At 37.5% G+C, this 22,359-nt stretch overlaps 1 protein-coding gene across 14 annotated transcripts in view; it reads right to left on the bottom strand.

Annotated features, from left to right (window-relative positions):
* Window positions 1-22,359, bottom strand: part of TANC2 (tetratricopeptide repeat, ankyrin repeat and coiled-coil containing 2) — a 593,508-nt gene that overhangs the window by 144,038 nt on the left and 427,111 nt on the right. For all 14 annotated transcript variants that reach the window (XM_071210733.1, XM_071210734.1, XM_071210737.1 and 11 more), the window contains one exon: window positions 6,999-7,124. In XM_071210733.1, coding sequence (XP_071066834.1) covers window positions 6,999-7,124 — 126 coding nt within the window. The remainder of the gene's footprint in view (window positions 1-6,998; window positions 7,125-22,359) is intronic.

Here is a 22,359-nt window from a genome sequence, read left to right as displayed (position 1 = left end):
TCAGTGAAATTGGTTATGTCTCTGGAAGGAAATCTCCAAAACTGAAATGTATTAATACATTTACATAATATATGTACTATTAATACATGTGTTAATAAGGAGAATCTCAATCTAAAACCTTTATATAACTCATTAGACAAAGAAAAAAATAGACCTTAATAAAAAAGGGGGTGTGGGTGCCAGGCCCCCACTAGGTCCTCAGCACGAAGCTGCTTAATTAGGCATAATTTAAAGATTAACAACTCTCACCAGAGGGGAGAGAATGCATAGATGGTATCATAAACTATAATCTTCCCAAAGCAGTAAGTGTCCTTGATAAACATCCCTCCTGTGGGTATAGTGAAAACATCATCAAACCCCATGTGCACCACCATGGGACCCTAGCAGGAACTCTGTTCTCATACCCTATGGAATGTCCTTGTTATCACCCCTATGGAATGGCCTTTTCTGAGACCCGCTATATCACCCCTCATTTTTCCTGTGTCTTTGCAGAGCACTAACTTCATTCATTCTTTGGCCCGCCTCTGTCAAAGATTCTCTCCTGTCTGTAAGTCCCAATAAAGCTTATATGCCTGACTAAATGCCAGGTGTGTTCTTTGGCCTCACCACCTTGTGCCCTTCAGGAGTTGGGTTGTAACAGGGATTTTTCCTTGGAAATAATATATCAGTTTTCTTTTTATAACACTATGCTCCTTGTGGAGGTGTTGTATCTGTATCCTACTCCCTAATGAGGATTGTTACATGTAGTCCAATACTTTTAGACCTTTGGAAAAACATTAGGTGACATAGCTACATAGTTTCATGAGTTTGATATTTTCTAATGGGGCTTAGAACTCTTTCCTCATACTATATCAGCTATTCTCTATAGATAACTCCTTAAATTTATCTGATTCTCCTTTGGGTCACAATTCTGTTTCTAATTTAAGGCCACTGGGATCATTTAACCACAGTGGGTTATATGTTCAGGCTTACCAATTGTGTGACCTTGAGCAAATTACTTAAACCCTCTCTCTTTCTCAGTTTCTTCTTCTGTAAAAAGGGACAAAAATACCTCATAGGACTGTTATGAGGATCAAGATAATGTAATGCTATTAGCATGAAGCCTAGCAAATAGTAAATGCTCAATAAATGTTAATAATTAACATTATCAGAATACAAATGCAGGCTGCTTTACTCTGTCCTTGTTTTCCCATTCCTGATGACCAATTTAAACAGTCTTAGTCTTTTTGATTTACACATTTCTCAATCATTTTTAGAAATCCTGGCAACATCAGGGACTTCCCGTCACTTTCACACTTCAATGCCATCTGTTGCCTACTCCTGCTGCTTCTTCTTGCATAGATTCATAAGCTAATTAAAACACAAATGGTCAACATCTGTTTCTTTACTTTCCTCTATCTAGATTAAGGATTTGCCATCTCTTCTTACCTCTTTTTAAATACTTAAAAATACTGATGCCAAAGTAATTGCTTTGAACTATAACTCCTTTACCTATGGGTTTTAGATATCTTTCACATTAGCATTCAACTTTACCCCCTTCTATTGAATGTAATTTAACATATGGTTGTTCCTCTATTTCTTTTTTGCAGTCTATGGCTCTCCCCATTTAATAATTCTATTTGTCTCCATGTTACCCTATAGTTTTTTTTAAAAAAAGTAGTGTGTAACAAATTCAAGAGGTCAATATGTGCCTGTGAGAAGATCATGTGGTTTATGGCCTCTTCTTTTCTCAAAGGTTACCTCTCTCTTTAGTACTAATTTATGGGGTAACTTTGTTGTGTATTTGCTACTGGTTTGGGTTTTCGAACTATAAGATAGAATTTACAAAATAAGGCTACTTTACATATAAATCAGTTCTGTGCATATATCTGGAGCTACTTCAACAAGTAAAGATCTGCTAAAAACCATCATAGTCACACTTCTTGAAAAGAATAAACTGATTTCCAGCAGACATTCAAAGACATCCATACTGAGTACAGTGTGTTCAAATTTTAAGGTCTTTGCAGAAAAAGCTGCTTGGGTATAAAGGGAACTAGCTCATACGACTATGCTTACAATCTAATGAGCTAATATTTAAATACAGGCTGTTATATACATGTAACTATCTCTGGATTTTTAATTTACCTAAGAAGAAAGAAATTTGCTCTAAATTATAATTTAAAAAATGAAAAACGGATGGAAGAGAGTGTTGGAAAAATTCTCTTGTGATGTGACAGCCAGCCAGGCAATGATCAAGATGACATGTCCTCAGGGACATGTGACTCAGTGAACTAATCCAAGAGTGTTTAACTTCATGACATGCATCTCAGTCATATTCACAAAGGATTCTTTGTTTTGAAAAAGTAAGGGACTCACAAGTGAACCAGATTATCATTTGCACATTCACCCTCCAACCTAGTACATCTACTTTTTTTTTTTAAAGATTAATTTTTTATTTATTTCTCTCCCCCTGCCCCAGTTGTCTGCTCTCTGTGTCCATTCGCTGTGTGTTCTTCTGTGACTGCTTCTATCCTTATCAGCGGCATCTTGTTGTGTCAGATCTCCGTGTGTGCGGTGCCATTCTTGGGCAGGCTGTACTTTCTTTCGTGCTGGGCAGCTCTCCTTACGGGGCGCACTCCTTGTGTGTGGGACTCCCCTATGCGGGGGACACCCCTGTGTGGCAGGGCACTTCTTGTGCGCATCAGCACTGCACATGGGCCAACTCCACATGGGTCAAGGAGGCCCAGGGTTTGAACTGCAGACCTCCCATGTGGTAGGCAGACGCCCTATCCATTGGACCAAGTCCGCTTCCCTAGTAATCTATTAAAGCAGCTATTAACTAAACCTGATGTCCATGAATGTCATTTTATGTAATGGGATTTAGTAAGTCCCAAGGAAACCAAAATATATTGAGAAATGAAGTTTTAATTAGTAATGTGTAATCTCTTTAAGTAGAACAGTATGACTATAATTTAACACCAGGAGAGTTAGGGTTTTATCATTAATAATTGGTTGTTAAGTTAACACAAGTAGCTATCGTGCAAGTCTCTGTGCTATGTTTTGCTTTGTGTATTTTAACTCTCACTAGTTCCTACATAGTCCCCAATAAGATTTTTTACATTTATCCATAAAAGTCAACTACCTTTTTTTTTCCCTTTTAACAGGGAGCAAATTTCTCTGAGGAATACGAGTTTTCATGAAGATGGTCAGAAAGAGAGGTTTTGTGTGGATAATTTCTAGCATAGTTCTACATTAATATAATGGTAACTGAATAGTAATAAAAGATAGGGACCTCAAAATAAGTTCAGAAACTTGAGCTAAAACTTTAATAAAGTTTTAAATTAGTATCTGTCAAAGGATATTAGGATTTGGAATTAGAAAGATACTTGTGTTTAGCCAGCTATACTATGCAATAGTATAGAACTTTCTGTAAGTATTTTTCATTAGAGCTCAAGTTCTTGGATGGTTGACAGCTAGGAATCTACTAACATGAAGCAATTCACTCCTGGACAGTGCATTTATGTGATGATCTCCCCATTGTTGGATTAAGTCTCTGGAAACATCAATTTCAGTAGAACAGTTGTTCAAAACAGCTGTCTTAAGAATTCAAGAAAAGGACTTTTTACTAATGAAGCAAATGTTAATGTTAATATCCCATTTGAGGAGTCCAAATTCTAGTTTAGATGTTTCCCCAGCAACTTTTGCTTCAGCAGTCAACAGACTACCACTATGATCAAACAATTGCAGTTACTATTAAGGCAAATATCAAATGAACTAAGCCTGTACTTATTAAACTATGTTCTTATGAGCAACTTCTAACCAATTCTCAAACTACTTTTTTTTTTTTGCCTTTCTGTAAATAGACTGTATGATCCTTGAAGGCACAGAACTTATCTTCAGTTATAATAGTATTCCTATATACCAGTTCTTAAAAAAGTATGGTCTGGGACTTCTGGGGGTTCTCGAGATACTTTAAGGTGTTCTGTGAAGTCAAAACTATTTTCATAACACTAGTAAGTTATTTTGACTTTTTTCACTCTCATTCTCTCACAGGTGGAAATTTCCAGAGCCTACATTAATGTTAACATGTAATGGATCTATTATTATTTTAAAAAATGAGTAAATAGATATTTCAATAGTAAATTGGTTTTAATTTTTAATTTCTAATATGGTAAATATCATCAGATATAACCCATTCAAATGAATGCTTTTTGAGAGACTTAATTTTTAAGAGTGTGAAGGAGCCAAAAAGTTTGAGAACCACTGCTCTAAATAAAATAGTGCAATACTCTGCTTGTATAAAGCTTCCAATAAATGCTTGTCAAATCAAATACTCTTTAGACATATAGCCATGGGATATTATTTCAGATAATCTCTATACTTGAAATTGGTTGGACCAGAAACTTAGTATCCACTGGGTATATTACATTATATATGACCACTAACTGCCATCTCTGAAGATTGGGGGTCATTTAAAACCAGATTTGTGGGGAAGCAGACATGGCTCAACCACTTGGGTGCCCATCTACCACATGGGAGGTCCTGGGTTTGGGTCCCAGTGCCTCCTAAAAGAAGACGAGCAGAGCCACCTCCCGACACATCAGACCTAGATGCCACCCTGCCGCAAAGAACAGCCAGCAGATGCAGCATCCTTCAGGAAGTGTATGTGGCTCAGTCTGTTGGGCACTCACCTCCCATGTGGGAGGTCCTGGGTTTGGGTCCCAGTGCTTCCTGGAGAAGGTGAGCAAACGATGAGCAGACAGATGAACAAATCATCTGGGGTAAGGGGGAGATAAATATAAATTAAAAAAAAAAAACCCAAACAAACCAGATTTGTGATTAAAAAAACTATTTTGTAGGACTTGTTTGAAGTAATACTGTAAAATGCAGAAAAACATACTTCTAATGTAGAAAAATATACCTTCATACATACTGCAAAAAGGTTTTTAATCACTTATTACTTCTTTTTTTTGGGATAAAATTTTACTTCTTCAACATAACCAGAATAAGAAAAAATATAAAACTGAAATATGACTGTAATTTGCAAGTTTCTTTAAATAAAATCAGAAAGGATGATGTGATTTTAAAAGTGCTAGGAAAACAGTCTGATCCTATTTCTACAATATAGTGTTCTGGATATAATCGCAAATAATGAAGGCCTGGCAAGTGGCTCTACAGAAACATATGGAAAATTTGTCCTAATTTGCTTCTTTTCTTGTTAATGCATTTTAAGTCATATAACTCATATAATTCATTTGTAAACAATAATCAAGAAAACATTACTTTTTGAGGAAAGATTATTGTTCATGGCATCAAAGTTCTGAATTAAAACATGCTTATTTCAAAAAGAAAAAAACAAAAACAAAAACATGCCAATTTTATAAGGCTAAAATACTGCTGAGCAAATACTCGTCTCTTATGGATCAATGTACCCAACTGGATGGCATATTTTAATTTAGCCATTTAGACTTACATTTCAAGCAATTTGAAACATTAAGACTGTAACACCATCATTAATGGACAAACTCAAGATTTACATATTAATGTAAACAATAAATTGAGACATCATGTGCAAGTATTGTTAGGAATGTATCATTCAGGCAGAGAGCTTCCTAAAGACTTAAGTATGCTTTGGAAAAATCTTTGGATATACTTTTTTGTTTCAACAAATGTTTAGGTGACACTGGATGAAATCTTTGTAGAATTCTAGATACAACTGAAATCTATGTATAAACCTCAAGCTCACCAGAATGCACCTGTCAAAGACCTTACCAAATCTTTAGATACTAGAAGCAGACATGTCACGTGGTACCACGTATTAACTGAATCCATCATGAAGAGCTCTCAAAAATACACAGCTGAAATCTAGTCAATTAATTATGCTCTCTACATAGCATAGCATTCATGGTTCAATGATTAGCAAAGCAGAAAATAAAATCAACGTCAGAAATTTTTCAGTAATTAGATGCAAAGTGATGCCAATGTGGCACATTTTCAACCAAATCTGAAGGTCTATGTAGATCAGTAGTTGTATCCAATCTCCTTTCTTAACGGTTTTGTACCCTGGCCCTGGCACAATCATTTATTTGGTCTTTTGACAAATCTACTCAGGCTTTAGATATAATTAATCTACCAGCATTTAAAGTAGTATTTGACATAGTTCCAGTTTCTGGACTAGAAATACACGTTACATATACAAAGCAACTGGTATATGGCAAACAGAAGCTATGGGAATCAGGACAGACAGAAAGATTGGGAACTATGACTGAGTCCATCAGCTTTCTACTGTTAATGGTAGGTATGGCAATTGTAGCAATATAATAATTTATTCTATGCTCCTATTTGCCTAGCCATCATTGGAAAACTGTCAGCATAATGACTTCTAGAATGCATAGTAGGCATGCATGAATCTCTTTCTGCGGGAGTTTTGCATCTGGCACTATACTATCTGGGAAGGGAATGGAAGCGGTAGGGGTAAGAGGAGGGCAAGGGAAAGATGAAGAGAATCTGTAAGATACAATAAAAAACGCACTTGATGTAGTAAAGCTTTGAGTTGCTAGATGCAAGAGAAAGCAGACTATCTGTTAAAGTTATCAGAGATAATTTGGCTCACTTTTAACAAACATGAGGCACAAGAAGATACCAATAACAGGCCCCTCAGCTAGACTGAGGTTATAACAAAATAAAAGTCTTTGAAAAGATAACATTCCTACTTAGGGAAAAATGCCAGAGTGGGAAAAAGATTAGTTCTTTGGATGATGTCTGAAACTCCAAAAAAGTATGCTGCATGTCACTAGAAATGGCCACTAGAATGAAAATACAAGAAATTCTCTAGCTAAACACATGATTGTCATCTCTAAGTTTATCTGTAACATTAGGGCTGAAGTAGTAAACAATCACTTCTGAAACCATGATCTTAAAGGAGGCTTTTGTGAAGTTGGAAACAAAGGAATTTTCTTTGCCTTTTCAACGTTTCCATTTGTCCCTAGCCTTTTCTAAAGCCCTCCTGTGGTTCTAACCTCTTAAATCCTGTTGTGTGCGAGCACCGCCCATGTTCTGTCTTGGCATTCGAAGTGAAGTTCTCAAAGGTGTGTGTCTCTGCTCATCCAGGTAAGCGAGGTCCTCCAAGTGAGCTGAGCTGGTGGCTGACAAGACAGAATAGTTTAGTCAGAATATGTAAGTTTAGAAAATTTCTTTCAGTTAGTCTCTATCTCCCACACTTTGGGGTCAGGACTTATTCCAGCAGATACATTTTACCAAGAGTTTGCTGAACTCAAATTCCTCATCAGTGTCTAGGGCATGTGTTAGGGGAACATGTCAAGAATTGTATTCAGGTCCTTCATTACTATCAACTCCTGAGCTTGACAGAAAATTCCAGAACGTTTCCTGTCCAGCCTAGCCTCTGCTTTTATTTGATCTTCACATAATTATATTGTTAAAGCATCCTACTTTTCTATCTTAAATCAAATAGGAAAGATAATTTGAGATAAAAGCTCTTTTTAAAAGATTTCTTGGAAGGCTACAAATTCACAGCCTTATCATTATTCATACTTATAATCTGCTCAGTGTTTTACATTCTATATTGTAATGTTCTCTGTGCTCAACTATGAGAAGAGTTGATTAAAATGTGCTTGACAGTACAGAAAAAGTTTCATATTTCCTATCTTAGTTATTGGGTCGATTGGAAACCCAGTGAAAGGAATTTACCCAAATAATAGGTATAGTTTCTATAAGGAAATAATAATTCTTTTTCAACAACCACAAGCATTATTTTACTATTTGGAACTTTCATTATTCAGATAGTTGTTTATATGGTTGTTTTCCTTCACTAGATTTAGTAAGTTCCTTGACGGGAAGAAGGCACATCTGATTCACCTTTGATCATCCTATCCCTTCAGAGTAAATCAGACTGCTGTGTAAATAATGCTCAATGTAGAAATGAATTCCAGACTAGTCCTACTTAGATTTAGTAATCTGTCTAGTTCTACCCTCATCTTTCTCATTGTTCTGCTTTCTTAATGCTTAATAGACATCATTGTAGTAATATGCTTGGTTTGAAAGACATTCATCTTTTCCTCCTACAAGTACTACGGGGATCCCTCTTTTACTTTGCTCCACAGCACGCATCACCTTCTACCATACTATCTAAGTTACTTATTTATTATGTTTACTTTATTTTCCATGGCTAGGATATAAGTGTTAGCCCCATTTGGCAAAATGACCCGCCTGTGACCCCCAGCCAGCGCCAATGTCTCCTCTGCCCAGATAACAGATAGCCAAAACCCCCACCCTCTGTCCCTGAAAGACAGGACATGTATTCCAACACATACACTTCATTCTCCCCAAGGCCCCCTCCCAACAGAGTAAAAGTCAGTATTTCTTCACCTTCTTGCTAATACCCAGCCCCCAAGCTATTTAAGAGCAAAATCAAGTCAGTCAAGTGGGCTGAAGTCTCTCTTCAGACCCCCGCCATGGGAGTGGGCTGAAGTCTCACTTCAGAACCCGCCACACCAGCGATGTAATAAACGTTTTCCGCCTGAAGTTTAATCTGTCCCTGAGCATCACTGAACCAGGATCTAACATATTGGTGCCAAAACCGAAGAAGCCTTGTTGAGGCAGATCAATTCTGTAGTGATCCTCTACCCTGCCATTGCAGCTTCACCAACCAACCCTGGACACTGATTCGTCTTTGGGTAAGTCTCAAAACCTCTCTGGAAGATCCTCTGTTTTTCAGTCACCTGCCTCCTTTTCTCTGAAAATACTAGCACGAGGTCAGTGATCCTCTCTGGCATTGGGGAATTGTCCTCATTGCCTGCCTTCTGGTTCTGGGACATCTGGTCTGGGTCTGGTCACCTGCCAAACCAGTTTGAGAATAAGAGATTCAAGGACATTTGCATCTCTTTTCTCATACCCTCTTTTCCAAAGAGGCCCTTGAACTCATCCTTCTTCCTCACCTATATCCAATAATTAAAACTTAACTGTATTTATACTGCTCAAATATTCCTAAATGGTTACTAATTACTAATAAAAGTATTTGCAAAAACAAGCTTGCATATTACAAGCAACACTGATTCCAAAAAGAAAACTTAAAAGCAGTAAAATCAGAAATGTAAAATTATGAAAAGTTAAAAATAGCCATACCAAAGAGGTGAAAATTATGAATCAAGTTAATGAGTTTTATGTTTCAGATAATGTGTCTTAAAACTCTTTTTGTGTTTATTCATTATCAGTGCATATTTTAATACCTCTGAATGGTAATATTAAATAAATAAATAAAAATTCTTAAAAGAGCTCTATTCAAATGGCCAAAAAATTAAATAAACGCTTATATTAATAAATGAGTTTGGATGCTAATAAAATAAATTAGCATTATATGTGTTAAATCTTTAAAATGATGAGATTGTAAGTTTTGACTAATGAAGTTACTACAAACCTCTTAAAAAATTGTTTCTGCCTAAATTGAAATGAATAGTTTATTTTTCTTCACTGAACAGGATGAGAAATGTGAAACTTAAATGAATATTGAAAAAAGTAAAAAGTTTGTGAAAATGCTGACTGAAATTTGTTGTTTGTTCAAGAAAGTATGCTTTGTTCTAAAATAAGATGGCTAGTTTTCATAAAGCAGAATAGAAGCATGTAAGACAAAACTTGAATACATATGGCAAGGTGCAGAAGGTATTGGAGGAAGTAACATTAAGTAAGGAAATGTGTTCAGTAAAGGGAAAATTTGTCTTAAGATGAAGTAACTATAGTCTATATAATTATGAATAGTTATAAGTTTGTGGAAGCATTGTTTAAACTTAAATATTTAAATAGCTAATTCCAGAAAATCATTATCAAACAGAAACTGAATTGATGCTAATAATAAAAAGTAACTTCATGACAGAAAAATCTGTCAGAAGCCACTGCAGACTGCATATTAAAGTGATGGTAAAGAGAAGATAATTTTGATTACACTGAAAATCTTAGGTTTTCATAAAATAATGGAGAAAGTAGTTTTTCCTGTATTGCTAAAGTAAAATACCTGTTAATTAATATAATCATGATAATTGTATAGTATAAGAAGTTTGCTTTAAAACAGTTTCCAAAGTCATCTGGGTAACTTAAGTATGGAAAATAAGTAAAATGTGTTTTTATTATTAAGAAAAAGAAAGTAATTTTATCCTAAGATAAAATGACTGGTTATTAAGAAAGAGGAAAATGTGGGGCAAAACCTGACTGAATACAGAAAGTGCGAAAGGTTCGTGGAGAAGAAATTTTTTGTGGTTAAAGTTGAGTAAAATTTATTGGGTCTATCTGTAAAGTTTTAAAAGCTGTAGTATCAAATAGCACACTGATGCAAAGTAAAAATTTTGTTCTTTCTCTGTTAAAGTAACAAAGTTTCTTAAAGCATTGGTCTGTTTTAGTAAAAGTTTATAAAAAGTTCTCCTCCTGAATAATCAATATACAAAGAAAAAAGTCTGTTTTATCAAAATAGCTTCTTGTACTTTAACCTTATTTTTTCCTTGGATGTTTAAGAAAAACAAGTCTTTTTACTTTTAAAGGAACATGATGTATTGACCTAGCAATGTTTAACGTTTTGCTTTTTCAAAGTCAAATCCTGAAATATATCTTTTTATTTCAAATTACTACAAAAGATTTATTCTTTCACCTTGAAAAAAGTGAAATAACAAGAGTTAAACTCATTTAATATGTTTTAAGTTGAATAAAAACTGTTTAAAAATGTTTGAAAACTGTTATAAAATTAAGAGATTCTTTAACCCTCTGTTAATCAAAGTTGTATGAGTAAAATGTCCATATGAATATTTAAAAATTGTATAAAATTCCTGAAAATTTAACATTGTTTCAGCATAATATTAGAAAAAAGTATGTTAATCATGGTTTTAATTATTAAAAAAAAAAGAAATGGTATGTGTCACAAAAACAGTCTCTCTGCCTGAAAATCAAGAGGCAGATGCTTTAGCTCGTGTTCATCTGATTTGCCCTACCTCTGCTAAAAAAGCAGCTCTACAGCTACAGAAAAAGAGTGGCCATTGAAGGCTGCCATGGGTGGTACAGAACAATAAATTATTGTATGTTAAAATAACACCACTGCTGTATGCAGCAGTCCCAAATATTGCTAGTTTGTTACAAGAAACTAATAACCAATTATGCCACTATCACTTTGTTTTAAAACTTGCTAAGGCTTTCTTTAGTATCTCCTTAGGCAAGTCAAGCCAGCCTACATTAACCTTCACGTAAAGAGGCCAATGGTGGATTTTGCAGTGCTTCCCCAACGCTGTGTGCATAGCCCAACCATTTGTCCTGGTCTGGTGGCAAAGAGTCCGGCTGTGTGAAAGGAATCTGTGGCTGTAACCCTTTTTCGTCATATTGATGATATTATGTTAACCAGTAATTCTTTTTTCAGAATTAAGAGAAGCATCAGAGACAATGATATCTTAAGAGCCTTAGATGAGCAAACAATTTGGACAAGCTACAAGGTCCATGCCCCTCTGTCAAACTCTTAGGTGTTGTTAAAGTATAATGTTTTCCCATACCACAAACTCCAAAACAATTAATGGCCTTTTTGGGGTTGTTGGGGTACTGAAAACACTTCATCCCCCATTTAACTCAGATATTAAAGCCATTGTATATGTTAATCAAAAGAAGTTGTGCATGGAAATGAGCCCCCCACCTCCCCTTAGCACTATGCCTTTTTAAAGATTTATTTTTATTTATTACTCCCCGCCCCCCTTGCCACTTATGTTCGCTATCTGCTCTCTACATCCATTTGCTGAGTGTTCTTCTGCGTCTGCTTGTCTTCTCTTTTTGTCTTCTCTTTAGGAGGCACCAGGAACCCATCCTGGGACCTTGTGACATGGGAGAGAGGCACTCAATTGCTTGAGCCACCTCAGCTCCCTGGTTTGTTGTGTCTCTCACTGTCTCTTCTCTATGTCTCTTTTTCGTTGTGTCATCTTGTTGCATCAGTTCTTCACACGGGCCAGCTCACCGCATAGAACAACTCTCTGCATGGGCCAGCTCTCCATGGCATGCAGCCAGCTTGCCTTCCCAGGAGGCACTGAGAACCGAACCCAGGACCTCCGAAATGGCAGACAGGAGCCCAATCGCTTGAGCCACATCTGCTACCCTAGGCTGCTTTTTAAAGAAAAAAAAAAAGGTATAGAGAGTACTAGCACAAACTCAAGTAGTAAGGGGGGTGGACCTTACTTAACTTACCCTGAGAATTGGATGTGGCCAGCACCAATATTGGTTTTGGGTGGAGTTTGTGGCAGAGGAAACATTCTAAACAAATACCCCTTGGGTTTTAGTCACCATTTTGAAAAGGGGCCAAAGTACAATATAGCCCCTTAAAAAAGCAATTATGTGCAGCATACCAAGTTCTGTTGCAAATGAAGGGCTTAACCGAATAGTGTCCAATCACTCTGAAGACTGCCATCCCTATTCAGGAGTAGACTGCAAATAATAAAAATAAGACAGAAACAATGGACTGCCGTGAGCTGCCCTCTGTGGGGAAAAGATCTGTGGAAAGACATCTGAAATGGCTGCCAGCAATAGCAAGTAACTGTCTAACATGTCCCTGCCCACTCCTCTAACACCCTTCTCAGAATTGTTGAGGTAGATGCCCTCATGAAGGTCCAGAACCATACCACTGAAACCAGAGAAACAGCAGAGTGGCTCTACAAAAAAAATGAATATTGTGAACACCAGACCCTTGGGTGCCCAGCCCAGCAGTTCCAGCTGCCTCTTATGCGCCAACAGCCTGTGAACATCACCCACGAGTGTCCAACAGGCTCATTCCAACAACTGCGACATCAGTCCCCTCCAGCTCTCGGAAGAGGCAAGGTATGCTTTTAGTGCTGCAGACACTGCATTGGACTCTTGTAACCAGCCAGCTACTACTTGCTGCCTAGAAAACCTAAGTGCCTTGTATAAGATGCCAGCCCAAATTGACAGTAATCAAGAAAGTCTACCAGTCACCTCATGAAATCTTAAATTATGAGCCAGAACACTGTTTGAACTTTTTATTAAAAAATGATGAAATCGGGGCGGCAGACTTGGCCCAGTGGTTAGGGCGTCCATCTACCACATGGGATGTCCGTGGTTCAAACCCCGGGCCTCCTTGACCCGTGTGCAGCTGGCCCACGTGCAGTGCTCATGCATGCAAGGAGTGCCGTGCCATACGGGTGTACCCCGTGTAGGGGAGCCCCATGCGCAAGGAGTGCGCCCTGTAAGGAGAGCTGCCCAGCGCTAAAGAAAGTGCAGCCTGTCTAGGAATGGCGCCGCACACAAGGAGAGCTGACACAAGATGATGCAACAAAAAGAAACACAGATTCCCATGCCGCTGACAACAACAGAAGCGGACAAAGAAGATGTAGCAAATAGACACAGAGAACAGACAACCGGGGTGAGGTGGGGAAGGGGAGAGAAATAAATAAATGAATCTTTTTAAAAAAAAGATGAAATGAATGGCCTTTCAATAAAACAGATAAAGGGCAATAAAGAATCCTCACAACAATGGACTAAGTTTAAATTCAGCTCTGTGGACTGTGGCCACAGCTGCAGTTAAAATGCTAACAAGACCAAAGCAGGCATTAAGGTTACAAGTTAAAATGCTAGGTAACCTATGGCCCAAAAGGGGAAGTAATAATAATTTGTTGTTTCCTTTGCCTCAAACTATACAACCTGGGAAAAAGTAAAATCATTTGAGCCATAGGCAGCCCTACTGGTTGAGAATCTTAAACCCATGAAAGCTCAAAAACACTACTATAAAACCACAGTTAATAAAGTCTCCTATTCCTGTTAAAACTCTGTGTGTGTCTATATAAACTCTTCTTATGCCTAAACTGATTTTTAATGTACTTACATACTATTAAACCCACCAAATTACATAATTTCACTGTCAATCATTAATGTTCAATGTTAAGTTATTGCCACTCTCTTACTCCCCCTTACCCCTCTCATATTAATCTTATTAATTCTTCTCTTTAGACTCCTGGGAGCAGTAGTTTCATAGCCCGCCCTGAATTTCGTGGCTAATTCCTATTCTTACCCCTCTTATAACTCTCATTTTTCTCATACAGCAGGTCCATTCATCTGTTTGATAACTGAGTTTACCCAAACAACCTTCCAAAATGCCACCCATAATCATGTAGATAATCCTATTGTGGAAAATACAGTACCAGCTGCTGAACCAAAAACCACACTGAAAAGGAAACAACTGAATCCAAAGATGCCCCACAACGGCAGGAAGCAGCTCAGTGAATTGTCACCCCAATTCCTGCTCTCCCTTCCTACCCCTTAACTCTAAGAATTTGGGAATGTTAGCCCCATTTGGCAAAATGACCTTCCTGTGAACCCCAGCCAGTGTCAATAAGTCTCTGCCCCAGTAACAGCCCAAACCCCTACCCTTTGTCCATGAAAGACAGAACGTGCATTCCAACATATACACCTCATCCTTCCCAAGACCCCTTCCCAACAGAGTAAAAGTCAGTACTTTTTCACTGTTCTTGCTAATACTCCACTCCTACGCAATTTAAGAGCAAACTCAAGTCAGTCAAGTGGGCCAAAGTCTAACTTCAGACCCCTGCTGCTCCACGATCTAATAAACTTTCTCCACTTGAACTTTGACCTGTCTCCAAGCCTCACTGAACTGGGATCTAATAATAAGTGTCACAGGGATGGTGATCTTTGTTTTGTTTATTGATGATTCTCAAGTACTTTGAGCAATTCCTGAACCATAATAGATGCTCAATAAATACTTGTTTAATGAGTGAATAATTGTATTTCTATATATATTTTATGTGGCTTCATTCAAATAATCAATGAATAACAACACAATAGCTTTTGTTTTACTAAGATATTTGAAAGCTAAGGATGAAGAAGATGGCTAACTCTAACAATGCCTTGAGTATCAGCATCCTGTAAAAACACCCATGACAACTCTAGAGGGAAAACACATCCACCTCATAGTGCTACTCTTACTGTGAAATTGTGCTGGCAAGTTTTTTCTAAGATAACCCTTTCAAGTTAACACTATAATATTTAATGAACACTTTCTAGATACAAGTACAAGAGAGTGTTAGATGAGTTTAAGTGAACTGAGGAAAAGAAAAACCAAATCTACAATAAAAATTATGTAAAAAGAAAAAGGTTTAAAAAGTAAACCATCAAAATCTATGCCATTAAAAAGCCTTCATTTCAGAGGAGGAGGAGAGAATAGAAAAAAGGTAGCACATATGTTTTTGAGATTTCATCAAACTGAAATAGCTGAGGACTACTCACCAATAGAATATATTTTTTTAAAGGTAAAATAATTTCTTTATACCACAAAATCAAGCAGACAACATTTGGTACAAAACATTTCAGTAGAGCCCAATCTATATTGCACTTGGAAACAAGTCTGAATTGTTCCTTCTTTAATCAGTTGCCACTAATGCAAACAGATTATAGGAGCACAATTGCCATTCTGTCTGACCTAAGCAGGGAGTTTGGAATGATACTGATATTTGCTACAGCTTGGGCAAGAAGCCACTCGCTCTCCTTATTCCCATGATACATAAAGCCAAAATTCTGATGTAAAATCCTCATTGGAGTTTCTGGTTGGATTCATTTAAACCCCCTGGATGCCCATTTTTTAATTTACTTGACCCTTAAGATCCTTTTCTTAGAAAATGTGCAGACTCTAAACGTTAACAAGTAGATGGTGAGAGTTTATATTTTAACCAAATTTTGTTGTATGTTTCCCTGATGATCCCTCGTTCTCACACAATGAACTGATGACAGCTGTTGCAAGCAAACGTTTCCTGCTTACACACTCCTCCAATTCATTGCCAATCTCTATTTAAGTCATTAAGGATGACCATAGACAGCCTACTCTGTGATACTGCTTCCGTACTACCCGCAAATCCACATAGGGCCCTCTACTTCCTTCCAACACAACAGGCTTGAAAACAATTATCCAATAGCAAATTACATTTTGAAAACAATAAAATATATATGCTTTTTTATCTTTCATATTTTAGAATTTTAACTCAAAGGTGAATAAATATCTAAAATTTACATCTACAAAGCTGGCTACTCCAGGAAAAACCAAAGCTTTAATTTTGTAAGACTGCCAAAACTCATCCTTAATCATTTCATTATTCCAATTATTCCAATTAAAAGTTTTCAATAAATAATATTATCCTCATATATGGTATATGGTGTTTTTAATTGGTATTACAAACTATAGACTTCATGTGTTTGAGTCTTTACGCTTCTAAAAGCACACAGCTGAATCTAGGTGACCAATATAGTTATACTTTCAATAACCAGGTCTCTATTTAACACAGTTAATAAAATATACAGGATTTACTTTTTAAGTTTCATTATATATTATTTCTTCCATTTATGTTGAAGTAAAAGCTCAGAAATTTTTTAAAAAATCACCAGAAATAGCACATGTCATTTTCCCTACAGGTGAGAGTGTTATAAAAGGTACATGTCCTCTCCATTCTTTTTAAAATCAAGGGTCTTCTGGAATAATATAAACCAGCACCCTGAAGGATTAAATAATTCCTTGAAATTTCCTGGTCATGTCAGAGAGGCAGACCTATAAAGATGCCAAAGAGCTCAGATTCCTTGAGGGTGATTCTCTTACCCAGGTGGGAAGAATCTATAACATGGCAAAAAAACCTTTAAATAATTATTTGCCTAGGTGTTTTTTTTTTTAAAGCAATGCTAAATGGCATTTTCAAATGATTAATCAGCATTATTTTGTCTCTAAAATAAATAATTATATTACTAATATTAAGATTAAAACCTGGATTTGCTCAAGGGTGGTTTTTCTTGCTGGCATTCTTCATACTGCTCCTCCTGTTTATGTGCTTAGAACAACTTAGTAAGAATAAGTGTATTGGACTTTTCTTTCTACTTTGAGCTCATCTCATATTTGAAATTCTTAATTATTCCTGTTCACCAAGGAGATTTAAGCATCCCCCAGTTTGGGGGAACCATTGCTATGTATACATTAGTAGGTTAAGGAAAATACATATATTTAGAGCTAAAATGAGAAGAGAAGGTCTTTCTGAGTGAAAGACTGGTAGAGGAGAGGAAAGCCTTCTCCTCCTATAATGAAAAGAAAAGGTAGAGGAAGATTAGAATCTAGATAACCAGAAGTCCTAAATGCCCCTTTCTCTCTCAGACCACCAAAGAGGATAGGTGGATGTTTGTTAAAATGATATGCAGGGTGGGAAGTTATGATTATACCTTCCTGTAGAAGGTATAATCAAGGTGGCAGAGTGAGACACTTCAGGGCTCCATCCTTGCACAGAAACTTCAAACAACCAGCATGACCTGGCAGAAACATCATTCTCAATACTCTGGAAAATAGTTAAAGGACTGCAGTAACTCGGTGTGCAATGAATCAAGAAATAGGCTACTTAAAAGAGGTATGACCTTGTGAAGCCCTGGCTCACAAGTGCAGAGCTGGCCCATGCTCCCATTGTGGATCCCTGGAACAGAGTACCCTTGTGCACACACTGGGAGAAGGTATGTTGGCCCCATCTGTCTGGTGGTAGCCTGAGGGACTAGCATCCCAGAACTTGCCCTGTGTGTAGAAGGCAGTTCACAGAGCTCTCTCCTACAGGATACTGTGGGACAGCAGTGAAGCGGCTGCCTGGGGCAAGAGATTGCTGGCTGTAGGACATACAGTGCAGTGCCCATGAGGAAACTGTTTTCTAGGGAAAAGGACCCGTATAAAAGGGTCACATGTACATGCCTAAGAAAAGATTCATGTGCAGAAAGCATCAGGGAAGCCCCTACACTTTGGCCTGGAGTATTCTCCATATACATTGTAAGGATAAGCTCTGAAGGAGAGCTCTTGCTCCATTGGTCAATCTGCAAAGACTGGGAAAGTTTTTTTTCTATTTTATTTTATTGCAAGCTCCTAGCATTAAAGGAAAAAAGCTCTGTCATAATACTAGCTGGATTCAAGCTTAAGGAACAAATACCTTAGCACAGGGATTCTTAACCCTTTTTTGTTCCACAGACCCCTTTACCAGACAGGTAAAAAACACAGACCCCTTACTAAGTCCACACTATATTGTGTATTATTTAATTAATATATCACACCCACACTAACATGTCCCTACAAGAACAGTGTTGTTTTTTTTTTTAAATTTCAATTCAAGCTCATAGACACCTAGTTAAGAACCCCGCCTTAGCGTATATAAATTTCAATGACAACACATCAAAATAGCAAAACATTCAGGTTTCAACAAAGGTTACAGAACATACAAAGAAACAGGAAGTGATGGATCAGGCAAAGGAGGAAATTAAAGCAGTAAAAACCATCGTGAGGAGGACTAGACTTGGGACATTCCAGACAAGGACTTTTTAAAAAATGATCCTAAATATGCTCAAAGTGCTAAAGGAAAATACGGACAAAAAAATAAAGGAAATCAAGAAAATTATAGGGAGGCAGATGTGGTTCAGATGACTGGGTTCCCATCTACCATATAGGAAACCCTGGGTTTAATTCCCAGTGGCAAGGTTGGCCCATGCCACGGAGAGGGGACAGCCTGTGCTGACGCAGAGAACTGAGAGCAGACAGAGAGTGCAAACAACAAGGGGGGAGGGGAGGGGAGATAAATAAAGGAAGTAAAATAAGAACATCTTAAAAAAAAAAAAAGAAAATGACAGATGAACACAAGTAGAATATCAATGGAGAGATGGGAATTATGGAAAGGAACCAAAAAGAGTTGAAGACCACAGTAACAGAAATGAAAAATTCCCTGTTCAATAGCAGATTGGAGTTGGCTGACAAAAGAATTAGCAAACTTGAAAATAAGATAATCAAAATCATTCAGTATGAGGGGAAGAAAGAAGAAAGACTGAAGGAAAATGAACAGAGCCTAAGGAACCATTAAGCATGTCAATATATACATTGTGGGAGTCCCAGAAGGAGAGAGAAAGGGGCAGAGAGATTATTCAAGGAAATAATGGCTGAAAACTTCCCAAATTTAACAAAAGGCATGGATATATACATCTAAGAAGGCCAATGAATACCAAAGAGGATAAACCTAAATAGTCCCACACTGGGGCATATTATAATCAAACTGTTGAATGCCAAAGATAAAGAGAATTCTGAAAGCCATGTACAAAAGAGCCTCAATAATATTGAATGCTGATTACTCACTGGAAACCATGGAGCCAAGAAGGCAGTGGGATGACATATTTAAAGTGCTGAAAGCAAAAAAACTGCCAGCTAAGAATTTTATATTTAGCAAAACTGTTTTTCAAAAATGAGGGAGAGATTAAGACATTCCCAAATAAACAATAGCTGTGGGTGTATGTTACCACTAAACTGGCCCTACAAAATATGCTAAAGAGAGTTCTGTGAGCTTGAAAGGGAAAAGTACTAGACAATAGATTGAGGCCACATGAAGAAATAAAGATCTCTGGTAAGGATATAACAACATGGGTAAATATAAATGCCAGTAGTATTATATTATTGGTTTGTAACACCACTTTTGATTGCCCGCAGGATCTAAAAGGCAATTACATAATATGTAATGATAAATCAGCAGTTTTGGACTCAAGTATAAACATGCAATTTGTTTTTCAATATCTTTTTAAAAATATATTTTTATTAGAGAAATGTTAACTTACAAAACAGTCATGCACATAAGTTGAATTCCCATACAACACCCCTCTACCAGAACACTACATTGTTGTAGAATATCTGTTATAGATTATGAAAAAAATCATCAGACTATTACCACTAACTATAGTCTATAGAATGCATTTCTTTTTTTTTTTTTTTTTTAAGATTTATTTTTATTTATTTAATTCCCCTCCCCTTCCCCAGTTGTCTGTTTTCTGTGTCTTTTTGCTGCGTCTTGTTTCTTTGTCCGCTTCTGTTGTCGTCAGCCGCACGGGAAGTGTGGGCGGCGCCATTCCTGGGCAGGCTGCTCTTTCTTTCGCGCTGGGCGGCTCTCCTTATGGGGCGCACTCCTTGCGCGTGGGGCTCCCCTACGCGGGGGACACCCCTGTGTAGCACGGCACTCCTTGCGCGCATCAGCACTGCACACGGGCCAGCTCCACACGGGTCAAGGAGGCCCGGGGCTTTAACCGCGGACCTCCCATGTGGTAGACGGACGCCCTAACCACTGGGCCAAAGTCCGTTTCCCATACAGAATACATTTCGTATTTTTCCCCCATACCCTCCTATTATTTTTTTAAAGATTTATTTATTTATTTCTCTCCCCCCCACCCCAGTTGTCTATTCTCTGTGTCTATTTGCTGCATCTTCTTTGTCCGCTTCTTTTGTTGTCAGTGGCATGGGAATCTGTGTTTTTTTCTTTCTTGTTGTTGTTGCATCATCTTGTTGTGTCAGCTCTCCATGTGTGCGGCACCATTCCTGGGCAGGCTGCACTTTCTTTCGCGCTGGGCGGCTCTCCTTACGGGGCGCACTCCTTGCGCGTGGGGCTCCCCTACACAGGGGACACCCCTGCGTGGCACGGCACTCCTTGTGTGCATCAGCACTGCGCATGGGCCAGCTGCACACGGGTCAAGGAGGCCTGGGGTTTGAACCGCTGACCTCCCATGTGATAGACAGACGCCCTAACCACTGGGCCAAGTTCGCTGCCCACACTCCTATTATTAACACAGTACATCTTTAGCATTGATGCAAGAAATATTACTGTATTGCTGTTAACTATAGTCCATAGGTTACATTAAATGTATTTTTCCCATGCTTCTCCACATTCTTACCACCTTGCAGTAGTGATGTACATTTGTTCTAGTTCACAGAAGGACATTCTTTTATACTATTAACCACAATTCTCATGCACATCTGGGTTCACTAAGTTATTCAGTACTTAGATTATTCTCAAGCTTTCTTTCAATTGACATTTACATCCCTAGACTACACTTTTCAGCCATAATCCTATTTATAAACCAGTTGCATTAGTTCTACTCACTGTAATGTGTTACCATCCACTCTATCCATTTCCACTTTTACAGTCAAGTTAATTAAAACTTCTACATACATTAAGCATCAGTACCCCTTTTTCAGCCCTCCTCTTATTTTCTAATAACCTATACTCTAGGTCTTAACTCCATGCATTTATTCTTTTTATTGAGTTCATATTTGTGAAACTCTGCAATATTTGTCCTTTTGTGCCTGGCTTATTTCACTTAGCATAATGTCTTCAAGGTTCATCCATGTTATCATAAGTGTTCCAATTTCAATTCTTCTTATAGCAGCATAGTATTCCATCATATGTATATACCACATTTTGTTGATCCATCCAGTGGTTGATAGAAACACTTGGATTGTTTCCATCTTTTGTCACTTGTAAATAACACTGCTAATGAATATCGGTGTGCAAATGTCTGTTTACGTCACAGTTTTCAGTTCTTCTGGATATATTCCTAGGAGAGGAATTGCTGGATCATATGGTGGTTCTATATTTAGCTCCCTGAGGAACCACCAAACTGTCTTCCACAGAGACTGCATCATTTTATGATCCCACCAACAGTGAAGGAGCGTTCCTATTCTCCTCATGCTCTCCAGTACTTCTTGTTTTCGGTTTTATTTTTTTTAACGTAATGGCCATTCAGTGTGGTGTGAGATATCTCATTGTTGTTTTGATTTGCATTTCTCTAATAGCTAGGGATATTGAACATATTTTCATGTGCTTTTTGGCCATTTGTATTTCCTCTTTGGAGAAATGTCTATTGCCCATTTTTAAATTGGATTGCTTGCTCTTTTATTGTTGAGTTGTATGATCTCTTTATACAGAACGGTAATCAAACTCTTATCAGATATGTGGTTTCCAAATATTTTCTCCCTTTGAGTGGGCTGCCTTTTCATCTTCTTGATGAAGTCCTTTGAATTACAGAAGCATTTAAATTTGAGGAGGTCCCATTTATCCATGTTTTCTTTTGTTGCTCATGCTTTCAGTGCAAGGTTTAAGACTCCACTACCTATTGCCAGGTTTTGAAAATGTTTCCCTACATTTTCTTCTATATTTAGGTCTTTGATACATTTTGAGATAATTTTTGTTTGACATTAAACATGCAATTTGTGATTAGAACTACATAAAGTGTGTGTGGGGGATACGACGACAGAGGGGTTTAGGAACATGGTTTGTGTATCACATTGATGTTAAGTTGGTACCTAAGCAAAAGAGATTGTTTTAGATTTAAGATGTTAAATTTAATCCCCCATGGTAATTATAAAGAAAATATTGGGGAATATACAAGCTCATAGAGACAGAAAATAGAGTATAGGTTGCCAGGGATGGGGGTGGGTTGAATGGGGAGTTAACGAGCAATGGATGTAGTGTTTCTGTTCGGGAGATGAGAAAGTTTTTAGTGATGGAATGGACAGTG

Source organism: Dasypus novemcinctus, chromosome 21 (genome assembly GCF_030445035.2).
Source record: "Dasypus novemcinctus isolate mDasNov1 chromosome 21, mDasNov1.1.hap2, whole genome shotgun sequence".
Classification (NCBI taxonomy): domain Eukaryota; kingdom Metazoa; phylum Chordata; class Mammalia; order Cingulata; family Dasypodidae; genus Dasypus; species Dasypus novemcinctus.
The sequence above is the reverse complement of the archived record's forward strand: the minus strand, read 5'-3'. Positions and strand labels throughout refer to the sequence as shown.